This window comes from Mytilus edulis, chromosome 8 (assembly GCF_963676685.1).
Source record: "Mytilus edulis chromosome 8, xbMytEdul2.2, whole genome shotgun sequence".
In the NCBI taxonomy this organism is placed as follows: Eukaryota; Metazoa; Mollusca; class Bivalvia; order Mytilida; family Mytilidae; genus Mytilus; species Mytilus edulis.
The window spans coordinates 64,652,077-64,668,961 of NC_092351.1; the positions used below are offsets into that span (position 1 = coordinate 64,652,077).

The following is a 16,885-nucleotide window of genomic DNA, read 5'->3' on the forward strand; positions in this document are numbered from 1 at the left end:
CAACCGGTACCGAACTACAATGCATGTATTACAATCGTGTTCATCGTTTTCACAATAAAAATCTTTAATAATTTTGTATTCGTTATGAATAAAAGAGGGACGAAAGATCCAAAAGGGCCAGTCACCCTCATAAATCTAAAACAAACTGACAACACCATGGCTCAAAATGAAAAAAGACAAACAGACAAACAATAGTACACATGACACAACACAGAAAACTAAAGAGTAAACAACACTAACCCCAATGGATTAATTGTAAATGCATTGGCAACGCAGTATTGCTATTCATGTACAGAATCATGTTGAGATCATCAAGATTTCCCCTGTAAACTCGGGCAATAATATTTAATTTCCACAGAGGTAATGCATGGAGTTTCAAGAATACGCATCATACAGATTAATTCAACAGAAAGCATTGTGATAAAAAGAAAACAAAACACCTGAAAAAAAATATCCCCCTGATATTCTAATAACTACACATTTTGAATTTTAGATATGCAAAATTCAGTCACAATGTTTTATTATGTTTAAACTTAATCCATATAATCACATATACAGATGATCGTGTGTATCAATGGAGCCTCCCGGGCCTTTGATAAATGAAACTAAACTTTTAGTCAGCACTCCAGTCATTATTACAGATAAAACCAACCCAGCTGATATGAAAACAACACTGAGTACATAGCTTGTATTGTCAGCTTCTATAATACAAAATACATAATACAAAATGATATCTAAAACAAAGCATTGGTTAACATATTTACTATTGTCGAATTATGTGTTTGCCTGTTCCTTATTTGGAGCGGTATTACAGTGATTGTCGTTGGTTGATGTTTTAAATATATTTTGTTTGTTTACTCTCGTTGGTCGTTTATTGCTGATTGCAGTATGTGTTATTTGTTTACTTTTGTTGACGTAAATCAGGCCGTTGGTTTTTAATAATGGGTTGATATTCCTGTAACCGTTAACTTATATATTTGTCTAATAAGGGATATAATTGTTGTCTTTGAGACAACAATCCAAATCTTCAATTTGACATCAACTATCTTGTATTATTTATGATATGGCAACAAACATATATTATCCAAACAAGGACAGATTTTTTCCCGGTTTATGAAACAACATTAAATTTATTGAAGTTTATATTCATGATAGTCTTAGTTCTTTTCTTTTTCTCTTGTATTACATGTATAAACATGATTTAGAAACATGATGGATATACCAAATACAGTGTTTCTTTTTACAAATATAATGGTTTTGCATCGTGCATAATTTCATGCCATATACAGAATTATCTGTTTCTAATGTGATATACGCATCAAGACTTACTCCATATACATTTTTACTACTCTGATTTGCATTAAAAAACAATAACAGAGATTTGATACTGTCTTATATAATGTTTACCTGTTTCACAATGGTCACCAGTACGTGTTAAAGGACATACACATGTGTAATCAAAGAGACCATCCACACAAGTTCCCCCATTGCGACATGGTAGATCCTTTAATTTGCAGAAATCAATATCTGTAATACAGCACAAAAATATCTGAATACGAACTGTCATACGATAATACATATGTACTGCAATGTACAAATAACGTTATCAAAAGCTCAAACTATTTTTTGAATTTAGTTCACAACCAATAACATTGCTTGGATGTATTGAATAGGACTGTGATAATAAAATGCTTTTTCTTTGAGAAGTACCGGTGTATGATCTCTTTAAAAGTGGAACACATTATACATTTTATAATATATAACTGGTTAAAATAGGAATTGCAAAATGATCATTAATAGTTTGATTAGTAGGCATTAATTAAAGAATAAAAACATCAAAAAGATGATAGCATTGCAGATTATTTCGATCGTGTGTTGCGTCTTTATAATATATCAATGTTTAATAGTTAAATCCTGGTATTGATAACATTGTTAACCTTTGCTCTTTCGACAGTAAAGAGGGCTAACATATTTTCTTATTTGTTAACAACACAGCAGATTGAATGTCAATCATTAGATATTTAGAACAGAATGAGTGACAATTCTTAAAATGTACAAAGTCGTGTAATACAAACCAAGTCTGATAGCTTTACCTTGTTTGAGTTCAAACATGTGATGAGTTAGCAAACTTACAAAACATTAAAACGTTCTAAATTACTCGAAATGTTTGCCATTTTAAACTAAATCCCTACTCTTGGCATACGTTTACCTGATTCGCAGTGAAATCCAGTGTGGGAAGCTGGAAAAATGCAACTGTAATTGAAAACGCCATCAGCACATGATCCGTTGTTCTTACACTGCAAAAAGTGTATTATGATATTTCTCCACTCGAGACAGTTACATTTTATTATTTAAAGCGCGAGGCTTGCAGAGCCCTTTAAAGAATTAAATTCATAACTTTGCCTGTATAATTTTAGATATCGATTTCTGTGATGGTGTTAAACAACGGATCATGTGCAGATGGCGTTTTCAATTACAGTTGCATTTGAGAGAGTGGAGAAATATCGTAATACACGAGTTATAGTGTCGGAATCTGTTTCTCTAATGCTTTTTATCGTTCTTTTTCAAAGATTTTCAGAAATGGTGCTCTTTATATGCGACGTCATCAAGCAAGGCCGCCTTTTTTCATGACGACACAATAGGAAAATTGAGAAGAAAACAAAAAATTTCGACGTCATAATCAAATTTCGACTAATCATTTGCCGAGAACAGATTTTTCACTAGTGAGGATAAATATTTTTCTCACACCGGTCAGGAAATGTAAAAATACTACAAAAAATTTCTCAAAACTTAAGAGGAATTCTCTGTTATCATCACATTATTACTTCTTCCAATGATGCCTTTCTGTGAGAATATTATTTTCTTTAAATCGATACTGGTCACTTATGCCTCAAATGCTAAATTATTGACGCTATGATTGGATTAATGCTATTATGTGTTGACCCCTTTGGATCTGTTCTAATCAGTTATGTATGATTTCTGAAGTCATTCATACAAGTTATTGCATATCATTGACGATTTTTCTAAAAAACAGAAAGATATCGGATCTACGTTAAAGAGTTAAACTGCAAAGGTGCTGGTTTTCAACTTGACAAGTTTGATACTAATTAGAAAATTATGTGATTTACCAAATATAAAGATAGATAGATAGATAGATAGATAGATAGTTTATTCTCATAAAACCATGCAAGTACAAAGGTTACAGAGAAGTTGAAAAATAATATACATAAAAAAAACAAATTATGCATTTAAAATGCATAAAATTCAAAACGATCAACGGGTTGTTTGTGATGTTTTTGAAAACCATTACATGTACCGATCAGATTGACGATCCAGTATGTGAAGTAGAAGCAAAGTTACTAATAATAAAAATCTTCTAACTTACACGAAATGTTTGCCACTTTTAACTAAGTCCCTACAATTAAGCATACGTTTACCTGATTCGCAGTGAGATCCAGTGTGGGAAGCCGGACAAATGCAACTGTAATTGAACATACCATCAACACAAGATCCGTTGTTTTCACATTTAACACCATCACAGAAACCGATATCTATTAGGATATAGGCAAAGAAATGAATAAAAGTTATGAATCGAACAATAGCACTGTATTGCAATGATTATGCATAGGGTGAAACGTTCGATTTAAGGGGGTGTCCAACATTCTAATTAACAAAGACTTGGATCGTTAAATTTTCATAAAGTTTTGCAGTATACTCACTTTGGCCCGTTTACAAAAATATTAAAATTTCTAGAAATTTTAACCGGTCATTATTAAGGAATAATTTGATTGGATATATAGCAGTTTTACTAACACAAATTTTGATCTTTGAAGTGCTTGATTTCCCTTATTTAATTTTACATGTTTGTGATAACAATACTAAACCATTTTTTAAGAATTTACTCCCTAAAGTGTGTTGTACCCCCTTAAGGAAAAGTCTTTAATAAAAATAGTATGTATTATATTAGCTTTTGTATTTGTTTTAATGTTGTATCGTCAATACAGAGAACGATATCATTATCTTCAATCAATATGAGAGATATATCGGTAGTAGGCCTACTTGTACACGAATCAACATTGATCAGACGAATTACCATGATTACTCAAAGGAATTTTCTGTTATCACATTATTACTTCTTCCAATGATGACTTCAGTAAAAATATAATTTGAAAATAATTTATGCTGGCCACTTATACTACAAATGTTAAATTATTGACGTTATGATTGGTTTAATGCTATATTGGTGACCCTCTTTGGATCTGTATTAATCAATAAAGTAAAATTTCTGACGTCACGTCTAACATTATTGTTGAAGTAATCCATAATGAATTGCATTTGATCGGTTCTACAAAACAGGAAAATAACGGATCAGTATTTAAGAGTTAAATTTATAAACTGCAAGGGTGTTGGTCTTCAACTTGACAAATTTGATATTGAATAAAAAATGATGTGATTTACAAAAAAGTAAAGACGGTCAGTAAACTCGCTAAAACGGGTTGTTTGTGAATTTTTTGAAAACTGTTGCCTGTTCAGATTGACGACCCAGTAAGCATGGTAAGTGTAGTTGTAAACTAACTTATAATAAAAAGCTTCCAACTACCGCGACGTGTTTTCCATTTAAAACCAAATGCTTACACTCTTGACATTAGTTTACCTGATTCGCAGTGAAATCCGGTGTGGGAAGCTGGACAAATGCAACTGTTATTAAACAAACCACCAACACATGTTCCACCATTTTCACATATAACACCATCACATAAATCTATAAAACATAAAACATAGCAATAAATAAATATAAATAACTGAATACATCCATTGTATGTACATGGATATGAATATTAATAAATGTTCGCGTTTAGGAACGATCTGTTATACAAGAGATTCTTGGTATGTTTTAAAGAATAGGTAATAATGGGCAAACACACAAAAGAATAGAGAAAAGTTTACCAAGAAATTAAAATAAGAGAACAAAATGGTGCTTTAATACATAACATTCAGATATTATTGCGGGAGTTTCATTAAATATTGTGACTGGGTAAGAATATGGTAAATCGCATTCTCATATCTAATACATACATTTGTACTCAGTTGTTCGCGAAATCACGATCATGATTTATCTTGAATATCTTGTTCCTTCACCAGACGTCGCCATAAAAATGCACGCATGAATCAGAATTTAAGTAAAGAGACGGAATGGATCATGCAACCAATTTGATATATTGTATGGTCAAGTCACAATCTAATTATGATAATTGAATGTATAAAGGTTCAGAGAATTTAAAATAACATTGGCGTACTCAATTATAATTTTGGTAAATAGGTTGCTCTTATTCAGACATGCATCGCTCTGGTACATGGTTCTTGTTTAGGAAAGTCATTTATTAAATAAATACAGGTGTACGGGTATCGTAACAACTCCTTTGATACATATGTTGACTACATAACCGTTGATTACTGTCAAATAATGATAACTTTATTTTGTCGTGTTGAAGAAAAGAAACATAGTAAACTTAAGACATACATGACATAGTACATATACTTACCATCTACTTTTATGGAAACACATGCTTGGTCAGAGGCTTGTCTGAAAATAATGTCCTCTTTTTTTAGAATGTGATGTATTTTAGGGTATGCATTTGATTATTATTTAAAGGTTATACTCCCTTTACTTATCAATAAATATTGATTAACAATAGTTGATCGGACATAAACAACAAATGTCACTAAACACAACTGATATTCACTGGTAGATAAACAGAAATTTGCAGTGGTTATTTTGATTCTAAAATCATCTGAAAAGTCTGAACAATGAATTTTTTATGGATGCTCATACTTCCAGTTAAATCAACTCGTGAAGAATATGAAAACCTACTAAACTATAACCTTTTTCTTACCATTCATATGGTTTAATTTATTGTTGATATTCGTCAAAAGGTTTTCAATGACATTTATATGTATTATTAATTTGATAGCATTTATTTGTAAATAAGTAAATTTGTTTGAAAATTGTTTTTAGAATACCTTTTGTAGGATCAAAAACCAATAGTAAAAATAATTGATTAAGCCCTCGCAGCGACCTAATTTTTTGCACTGCTACCGCATAAAGCAAACACAAATCAATCAGTTAATCTTTAAGTCTCATTCCCGGTAGTTTTTTCCAGTAACGTCTAACAAGATTGCTTGTTGTTAATTTATTTATCCTCAGTGGCTTTTCGCTACGATATTGTTGTGAAACGGTGAAAACACGAATGAAATTTTGAATTAATGCTGTAAATTTTTCAATTATAAACAGATGAATTGTCCAAACATTTATAAATATATAAACGTGGATAATCCTGAACTTTAAATAAAAGACTAGAAATTGTAGAACAGTTTATTGTTGAGAGGTTTTAAAAGTGTTCGGAATAAAATGGTCGTTTGATATCAATTTGTAGTAAATAGCTCACACAGAAGTGTATATTATGACACTCCAATCCTATTGCATTGTTATTTCGCTGTGTTTCATTCAATGGGTATCAAACATCAGTTCCTTAATTGACATAACAATCATATTTGAGTTATTTGAAATTATTTTCCATATTTTGTATTTTATTTTGCTTTTATAACTGTTTTGATTCGAGAATCAATGATATCAACGTGTAGAAAGGACACTGGTCTGGTATGTCAAAATTGGTTGACTGATTGATTGATTGTTGGGGCTTTACGCCGCATTAGCACGAAAAGGATACATATGTATATCGCGGCGAGAGTAATACGAATATTTTTTTATAATTCAAAGCATATTTTAAAATAAGACAAAAGGACCTTCAATAAACTGAATCTCTTGATCAAAGCCAATTGATTATTTACAAATAAAATCAACAGTAAGATCAACATGATAAAAATTTTAAATCGAGCTAAATATAATATTTGTTTTTTATATTTCATAATAAATTCCAATTTCTTTTAAGAATGCAACAATATTTGTATATGGAACATTATTAAATAAATCATACATATTATTGGCATGTAAATGCTTCCTACGAATATCAGCAAAATACAATTATTTAAAAGCATGTTTTATAGTATTCTAGCAGTTACAAGTTAAACATTGTGGTTCTACTTCATTCTTTAAAAGATATTCGTGCGTTTTTCTATTATGACCAATACGACATCTAGAAATAACACACTGATCTTTTCTGCACATAAAACTATTGAAAGGTTTACCTAAATTAGGTTTAATTTTATGTAATTTATTATCATTTTTTTTACTATATTCATTTTTCAATATGTTAAAAAAAATATTCTCTAATATTAGATTTAAAATCAGTATATGGTATATCACAGTTAGATAAAGGATCAAATTTGAATCCAGTTATCTATGGTTAGTTTATTGTCAATGTATGAACTAACCCAATGCTGTTCACAGCAGTATAACAAAATATATGACTTCCGCCTTGAGATGAAGACGGTGTCCACGTTACATTCACATACCACTCCGTTCCTGATGACCCGTAGGGTAAAATTCCAGTTTTAATCATTCCAATGGGTGATACTGTTACAATTTCTGTAATGCTGCAAAGGAAACAGCTTTTACGATGAGCTTAATGTTATTCAGGCAAGGTTGACTCTAAACAAATTTTGTGATTCTCAAGATACTCTTTTACCATATAGCTCTTCAACAACTTCTAATACATGTTTAATATTATCATTTGGTAGGTCTTTTTGATATTATTAGGTATTTATTTGTTTTAATTTTTTCCATTCGATTAACGGCGAAGGTCACACTGAGGTTAAGAAATCCAATACTTGTGTATGTACATTTTTATACAATATTCAGTCTATTTGAAAACATGTAAATGCCACATTCGTTACAAAATAGTCCATTAATATTAATAATATAGAATTTCTATATACGTTCAATGTATCATTCAACATTTTGAGGCTATCATGTCAGTTAAAAAAATGACCCTCGTCTTTGCAAGAATGTTACAAGAAAAGAAAAAAGCTTAAATAGTAATGATAAAATCTAAAATAAAAAAGCCCACTCTGGTCACCAACACAGTATTTTTAACTAATCTTTTATGTTTTCCGTGAAAACATGGCAAAGGTGTCGGAATATTTAGCTTAACATTGTGTAACCATTTTGGTAAAATGTCCTGTACCAAGTCAGAAAAATTGCTATTGTTATATTATAGTTTCGTCGTGTGTTACATTTTAATGTTGTTTTCTGTTGTGTCGTAGTTCTCCTCTTATATTTGATGTTTTCTCTCAGATTTAGTTTGTAACCCGGATTTGTTTTTTTCTCAATCGCTTATTAAATTATGAATTTCGAACATCGGTATACTACTATTGCCTTTATTTAGGTACAACAATAACTGAATGATTCCTATCATATCACTCCATCACAATTGGGAGGATTTATGTGATCAAGCTTGTGAAACCAATTGTAACATTGTAGATGTACTGTAAACTCAGATAAACTTCTTTTTTTCTAATGTAGTTAAACTTGTTTTTGTTTTGTTATTAAATTTTATGTGAATACATTAGTAAAAGATTTCCAACAACAATTTCATAACTGAATACTGTGGATCCATAATTTTCCAGGGGGATCATTTTCCGTGGTTGAGGAAAACTTGCGTTTTCGTGGGTTTTTGATTTCGTGGTTTTGCCAATCTTTGCATACAAAACCCAAAACAATGGTTGAACATTTGAAATCGTGTGGTTCACATGTACCCACGAAACCACAAAAAATGGAATAAAGAAGGTTTATACAAGATAGATATTAGAATGAGAATATACCGATTTTAAAATTCCTACATCTACAGAGTTATTCAATGTAGCTCATTTGATGTTTTTATAGATTTTTACATGTTCCTCGCGAATCATGAAACGTTTCATTAATTGAAATATTGGAATGGCGTGAAAGTAAAATATTGCATATTAATTTTTGGTGGTCATTTACAAACAACACTGATTTACGTGTTATTTGAACGAGTAATTAACCTGTATATTTACCTAACATTAGTCGATCCACTATTAGCCACAATAGTCTGAAAGAAGGTTGTGTTTAGTGCTATGGTAGCTACCGAACCATTTACATTAGTAAGATTCAATTGCAAAACTAGGGGTTTATCATCGCATGAACCTGTTGTTGAAGATATGTCGACCAAAAACTGTAGCGGAACACTGCTTAGCGGTGTCTCAGTGTCGGAAACAGAATAATCTTCAATCTGTAGTGCAACAGCATGCAAACCAGTACTCCCCGAGGCAGTGTAGGATAATATACATGAAGTCTGAAAATAATAAATACATTCGAAATTAGTAAAAATCATGAATAATAAAAATATTTCCTGTATTTTTTAAATATTATCAAATTGCAACATACAATACAGTGTGTCTCCCATTCATCTCACTCAATAATTTATGAAGTTATTCCTCCACATGAGGAACACGTCTCTCATATATATCTGTGTTGACATCAATGAGCATTGATATGGTCATAATCATAAAAAGAAAAATCACAAAAATACTGAACTTAGAGGAAAATCAATTCGGAAAGTCCATAATCACATGGCAAAATCAAATAACAAAATGCATCAAAAACGAATGGACAAGAACTGTCATATTCCTGACTTGGTACAGGCATTTTCAAATGTAGAAAATGGTGGATAAAACCTAGATTCTATAGGGCTAACCCAAATTAACTGTCGACGAAACTTTACAACTTGGAATTTCTAAATCCTTTCTACCGAATAGATTACCTTAGATGTTTTTGACAAAATTTTAGGATTTTTTGCTCCTCAATGTTTTTTTAACAATTCAACTTCGTATTTTATTTGGCTTTTTTAACCTTTGTTTCATTCGATCTACACTGATGAGTCTTGTGTGAGGAAATACGCGTCTGTCGATATTATTACATTTTAATCCTGATATCTGTTTTACAATGTTTTATGAGTTTTTTTTTACTAAATTACCGAGTTACCAATGATATTTTCCAATAATTATTGTTCTGCATATTTTTTGGAGGATATCATACATGTCACTGAAGGTGATAAAATGAGACCACGTGAAACGTGTTTTCTTCAGTTAGTTGCGTTTACCATGATTTGCTATACTAAACATTTTATTTTTTTAAATACTTGTTGCAAAACACACTACCTTGCCTTTTTTTTTTTTTTATATATAAAAACAAACTTACATGTGCTAATAGTTATTGAAGGTGTGACACATTTTGCACACACATGTAAATATATAATTGCATTATAGAATTTCATCTATATATAACTAAGAAAATGCCTAACAAATAACATGTATAACTTGCCTCGTTTAAAATTGCTCCTGGAAATGCTTCACAGACACCATAACATTCATTACTCTGTGAATGATTCATGTTATTCATTATATTAGCCCAGCGACATTTAACAATGTCTCCATCATCGTCTTGCACTGCAGGAAAGCATTTTTTTTTAAATCTTAATAATGTTTGAAGTTTTAACAAACCTATATGTTTTTTGCAATCAAACTTAAATTCAAAGACCAAAAAAAAAAATGACCGGTATACCATTTCTATTTAAATGAAAAAGTAAACTGATAAAAATATCGAACACTTTTGAAAACTCCTTGTTTATTTGAGAAAAAAAAAGAAAAAGATCAAACACATAAAAAAAATCAAACACGACTGTCTTTTTGTAGATTTCGTGCAAGCATATTCTTATGTGGAAAATGCTCTTAAACCTTCTTTTATACCTAATAATTTTTTTTACGTGTACTACTTTCGTTTGTCATTTTATTATATGGAAACATGTATGAGCAAACAAATAAATATAATAAGAAAAACATGTCAAATATTTGGGTACAGCAGTCAACATTGTGTTATAATCTCACTCACTATAAAACAAAATGGCGACAAAGAAAAACAAAAAGGAAAGAGTATGCAATATTATTAAACATTCAATTATTGAGGTAAATAAATTTCCAATGAAGGCAACAGTAGTATACCTCTGTTCCTTAGTCGTACACATTCTGTGACAAACAAAACTTATGCAATTTGGTTAATATTAATAAAGCTTAAATTTTGATTGAAAACGACTGATTTATTTAAACTTTCGAAAAAAAAACGTAGATTTAATAAGAGTGACTCCTTATACCTAACAACTGACACATTCGATCTTTATTAACTTACGGAACTATATTGTAAGTATGCGACTTCGACTATTCAATCAGATATATTTGCATGCATGTTGTTATCATTAAAAATTGAAAAAAATCTGATGAAAACTGTAGATGCCAACCAGTACTCCCCGTGGCAGTGTAGGGGAGAAGTATAGATGCATTTAACTCAATTATAATGACTGATTGGTTGACCAACTCAAACAGACAAACAAAGGTAATTTTTTAAATAGTGCATTATTTTTGTATGTTGATATTGAAACAAAAAAAATGTCAAAAAGAATGCAAAAATATGATACTAGGCAAATTAAAGTTGACGTTTCAATTCTGAATGCATTTACACTACAAGAACAACGGTTAGGGTCATGTGCGACGAGACAAAACAGTTTTTATTTCATATTCTAAATGGCACTTTTTATCATTATAATTTGGTGAAAATATGAACTGCAAAATAAAGATTGAAGACATATAATGATAATGGTAATTTCATATATATTCATTAACGACTCATGTATAAAAAAAAAAGACATTTAGGTTACCTGGTATTGTAAGTGAATAAGAACACCCATACTTAAAGCGAACAATTGGTTGCATGGCAGAAATAGGTGAAGTATTTATTTTGCCAGTATCGTTCCTAATAGAAAGATTTGCAGTAACAAGCAATATCCAACTACCTCTGCCAACTACAAGGGTACTTATCCAACAGCAGCTGCTATACCTGCAAATATGTATAAATATATACATAAACAAACGAACAATTTCTATTTTTTATTAATATTTTTGATCGATTTATGTCTCTTATATTGCTGCCTTGCGGAAATGTTCCTTATGTCGTAACTACAATACCGTTTCCATTTTCACAAATGTGACCTTTCGAGTTATAAAGTTGAGAAAGGAATGTGGAATGTGTTAACTTGACAACAACCCGACCAGAGAGCAGACAACAGCCGAAGGCCACCAATGGGTTTTCGATGTAGCGAGAAACTCCCACTACCGTAGGCGTCCTTCAGCTGACCCCTTGGAAATATATGTATACTAATACAGTGATAATGGACGTCATATTAAACTCCGAATTATACACAAGAAACTAAAATTAAATATCATACAAGACTAACAAAGGCCAGAGGCTCCTGACGTGGGGCAGGCGCAAAATTACGTCGGGGTTAAACATGTTCATGAGATCTCAACCTTTCCTTTATACCTTTAGCCAATGTAGAATAATAAACACATAACAATACGCACACTAACATTCAGTTGAAAAGAAGTCTGAATCCGATGTCAAAAGATGTAACAAAAGGAAATTAAACAAGATGACAATAAATCATGAATATCAACAGACTACTAACAGTTAACTGACAAGTTAGCTCCAGACCACAATTACACTGATTGAAAGATTATCATATGAACTATTAACAAAATTTGTAATGATATAAGAAACACGACGGCTGCCTCAGGTGGTGCAGGATCTGCTTACCCTTCCGGAGCACTTGAGATCACCGCGAGTTTTTGGATGGGTTGGTGTTGCTTACTCTTTATTTTATTAAAATGAAAAAAAAGATGTGGTATGATTGTCAATGAAACAACTGTCGACAAGAGACCAAAATGACACAGACATTAACAACTATAGGTCACCATACGGCCTTCAACAATGGGCCATACCGCATAGTCAGCTATAAAAGGCCCCGATAAGACAATGTAAAACAATTCCAACGAGAAAACTAAAGGCCTTATTTATATAACAAAATGAACGAAAAACAAATATGTAACACATAACCAAACGACATCCACTGATTTACAGGCTTCTGATTTGGGACAGGCACATACATAAATAATGTGGCGGGGCTAAACAAGTTAGCGTTGTGTCTTTTGTACAATAATTTGTCTGTTGTCTTTATATTTTTTGCCATGACGTTGTCAGTTTATTTTCTATCTATGAGTTTGACTTTATCGCTGGTATCTTTCGTCCCTCTCTGCAATATTTGCATCATTTTCACAGCATAACTTTTTTGTCATGGGAACAATACGACCGGTTGTTTAGCAGGTAAACTCACAAATGCGAGTTGAGAATATATTATATAGTTGTTGGAGGTCTTCTTCCGTCTGGAAGTAAACTTTTTTTCTAAATAGGTTACATCTGTTAAACAAGATTGAATATGAAAATGTGTTTTTCTGATTTTTCTTGGTCCAATATTATCATGATTATTGAAGTGAACACTATTTGATTTGATATGCATGTATTTTAGTTGATACTTCAACGTGACATTTTTTTTCTATACTTTTATATACGTGTTTTGACAGTACTTTAAAAGTTGTTATAAGTATCATTCCACTGTTTTGATTTAAACAGATTGATAAATCAAAACTATGAATTGATGGAATCGTATTGAGTAATATCCATATTTAAGGTCTCTAATTTGTGTTGATTGTTTTTGTTTTAAGAACCAGGGTGAAATATACTTACGCCTTCATATCAGAGGGACATCCCATACAATCATTTTTTTTCAAGAATTAAAAACTAGCAATAAATTATCCCGCAATATACCGTATGCAATGCCTGTCCCAAGTCAGGAGCCTTTAATTCAGTGCTAGTCATTTGTGGATGTATTCATGCAATGTATGTGTTTTTCTTTCATGTTTTTGTATATTAATAAGGCCGTTAGTTTCTTCTTCTGCAGTGTTTTACATTTGCCATTTCGGAGCCGTGTAAAGCTGCATATGTTGTATGGGCTTTGCTTATTGTTGAAAGCCGCACGGTAACATATAGTTGCTAATTTATCTGTCTCTACAAAACAGTTGTCTTATTTGCAATCACACCATATCTTCTTTGCGTATTTGTAAAGAATATACGAAACTTTTTAATTAGATGAATAGACAAAAAAAATTATCTTCGCCATTGTAAGTTTTCGTAACGAACGAAATATCATTTGTAATTTAAGTAATGAATTTTAACAAAAGGACTCGATTTGATCAAAGTTAGTTTTTCTTTGTTTAAATTATATTGTTTAAAATAATGAACCTAATACCTATATAATTTTCAGCAAATAGTTGTATTAGGTGAAACAATGACGACTTATATCACCTACAGTGAATTAAATACATGCAGACCTTGAACTGATATAAGTACGAATACACTTGTGTATTATAATAAGAAACGCGTTCATAACGAAACGCAGATATTGATATGAAAATAAATACGAAATAATTCAAGACAAGTTTTTTTAGAATGGATGAGTGATATTTTCTTTTAATGTAATTAAACTCTTCTAATCTATCCTTCAATAATAATGATACAAATTTAAACAGAGAGAGTACATAATTTGTGGTTAAAATAAGTCTATCACGTAGCAGAAGTGATGTATTTATAAATTAAACATTGTGTAAACGTGATCGTGAACAAATCAGTCTGTCTTGATTCTTTGCCCGCATGTGTCATTTCAAAGTTTTCGATTTCGTTGGTAATTATGTCTTTAGTAAGATCATAGTTAACAATAAAGTGTCCCAAGTACACGGATGCCCCATCCGCACTATCATTTTCTAGGTTAAGTGGGCCGTGAAAATGGGGTGAAATCTCAAACTTGGGATTAAAATTAGAAAGATCACATTATGGGGAACATGTTTACTAAGTTTAAAGTTCATTGGATTTCAACTTCATCAAAAACTACTATGATTTAAAACTATAACGTGAAGTTTGACAGACAGACGAACGAACGCACCGACGAACGAAGGAACGGACGCACATACCAGAAAGCATAATGCCCATACATATAGCATAAAAAAAGTAAAAAAAAAGGAATTAACAGTGTAATTCCAATTATTAGATAACAATTTACCCGAACTGAAATATATTTCCAAACGTTGGAACAGTATAATATATGCTCCGTTGACCAGCTGACCAGTTCTCATCTACGCTATAATCAGTGCAGTAGTAAGACATAGGGTTAACTATAGATCCACTACATCCATGATAGCAAGCCAATGTTCCTTCTCCATTCAATATGTCTCTATTTATAATGTTGCTCTCATTACACATGTGACTTACGGAATAATCTCTACGAAATGCTAATCTGTATGATATTTCTATTTCCTAGATTGAAAATAAGTATAGATCAATTCATTTAATATCATGTTCAAAATTATTTATTGCATACGTTATAATTTAACACCTTTGTTAAATCTTCTACGTTTCTTGTTTTTCTGCTTAATCGTAGCAAATTATATTTATTTGCGCGGGAAGAAAAGAACATGCTAGTTTAGAAACAAAAGATGTAAACTGAAATGCATTTTTTAAAACTAACTCTGCAATATTTATTCAAAACTTTGTACTTGTTTGGCTTTATAATATTTAAATCTGAACGTCACCGATGAGTCATGAAGACAAACAAAGTTTTCAAAGGTACCAGGATAATAATTAAATACGCAAGACGCGCGTTTCTTCTACACAAAACTCACAGATGATACTCAGATGAAAATAGTTATGAAGCTAATTAAGTACAAAGTTAAAGAGCAGGAAACAAAATTCCAAAAAGTTGTGCCAAATACGGGTAAGGTACTTTATTCCTGGCGTATTGAAATATAAGCCTGGTATCTTTGATAATTAGTGAACGTCGTTTGATGGTCCCAATATTTCGTTCCTGTTTTTTTGTTTTTTTCAACAGACGTAGTAAATAGGTTAAATATCTATAAGCTAGATCTTTTGATTTCCCCTTGTAGTCTAAACAAACAGTTTATGATTTAAATTATTTACAGACGTCCTAACAATGGCATATTCGCTAGCATTTGATAGTTTCAGATTACATTTGTATTCAGTGTTATTTTGACAAATCGAAATATCTTCATTTTTGGTGGAATACGAACCTTGAATTAAAGAAGCATCTACTAAATAATTGTGTTTTACTTAACTTATTTATTGAGTTATTTTGCTAATAATTTGTGTTGAATTATCCCGTAGACAATGTAGTTGTTTGCAACATTTATTAAGCGATTACTTGAGAAAACACAGAGAGAGAGAAAACCAATTTTCACCAACGTTTTCTTAAATGTTGTGATTAATATATCGCGAAAATGTAATATACTTTCAATCACTTCGGTGTTTATCAATATCATAAAAAGAAAAAGCAATTTATTTACCTTAGTTCCCGACTGTTTCCATGTTATAATTCCTCCTCTGAAATGACTAGAATGAATTTGTTGAACCAGAAAACAAAATACAAGATAAACATTATAACAAATGTGAATTAGCAATTTCTTCATTTTACTCGAAGGCAACTTGACTTAGAGCATTTGCATTCTTCTCTATGTCAAGGTGTTAATGAAACGAAAAGAAAAAATCAGCTTAACGTGATTTTGATTTTCGCTGATTTTACAGATTGTCTATTGTTTTTAAATGAACTGAAAGTTCTGGAGTTATGACTTTAAGCAGATGATTGATTTTTCTTTACATTTTTAAAAAGAAAATAGTTAATATAAGTTTTTCAACCTTTTATGTTTATGAAGACTTTCGTATATGACGGTGTTAAGTTCATTCGTACCAAATTAATTGTCAAAATATGTGTTTGCACATTTGAATGTACTCTGTGGTAGTATCTGTTATAATTAGTAGCAATTTTCTTCCGATCTCTTAGAAAACCTACTCATTTATACCAGAAGTAATATTATGTAGGGCTGAGGGAGTTTCATTTTCAAGTCTTATCTGTTATGTTAACAAGGTCAAATATTGAAGACGAAGAGCAATAAC

At 31.1% G+C, this 16,885-nt stretch overlaps 1 protein-coding gene across 1 annotated transcript; it reads right to left on the reverse strand.

Annotated features, from left to right (window-relative positions):
* Positions 1–503: 503 nt before the first annotated feature.
* LOC139484284 (uncharacterized) lies at positions 504–16,436 on the reverse strand. Its single transcript, XM_071268019.1, has 11 exons — positions 16,279–16,436; positions 14,982–15,235; positions 11,691–11,869; positions 10,304–10,428; positions 8,998–9,275; positions 7,393–7,554; positions 5,544–5,584; positions 4,655–4,762; positions 3,438–3,551; positions 1,408–1,527; positions 504–701 (listed from the first exon to the last, which is right to left on the reverse strand). Exons 1-11 carry the CDS (start codon positions 16,399–16,401, stop codon positions 547–549), a joined length of 1,659 nt encoding a protein of 552 aa, XP_071124120.1. The 5' UTR covers positions 16,402–16,436; the 3' UTR covers positions 504–546.
* Between the last annotated feature and the right edge of the window lie 449 nt (positions 16,437–16,885).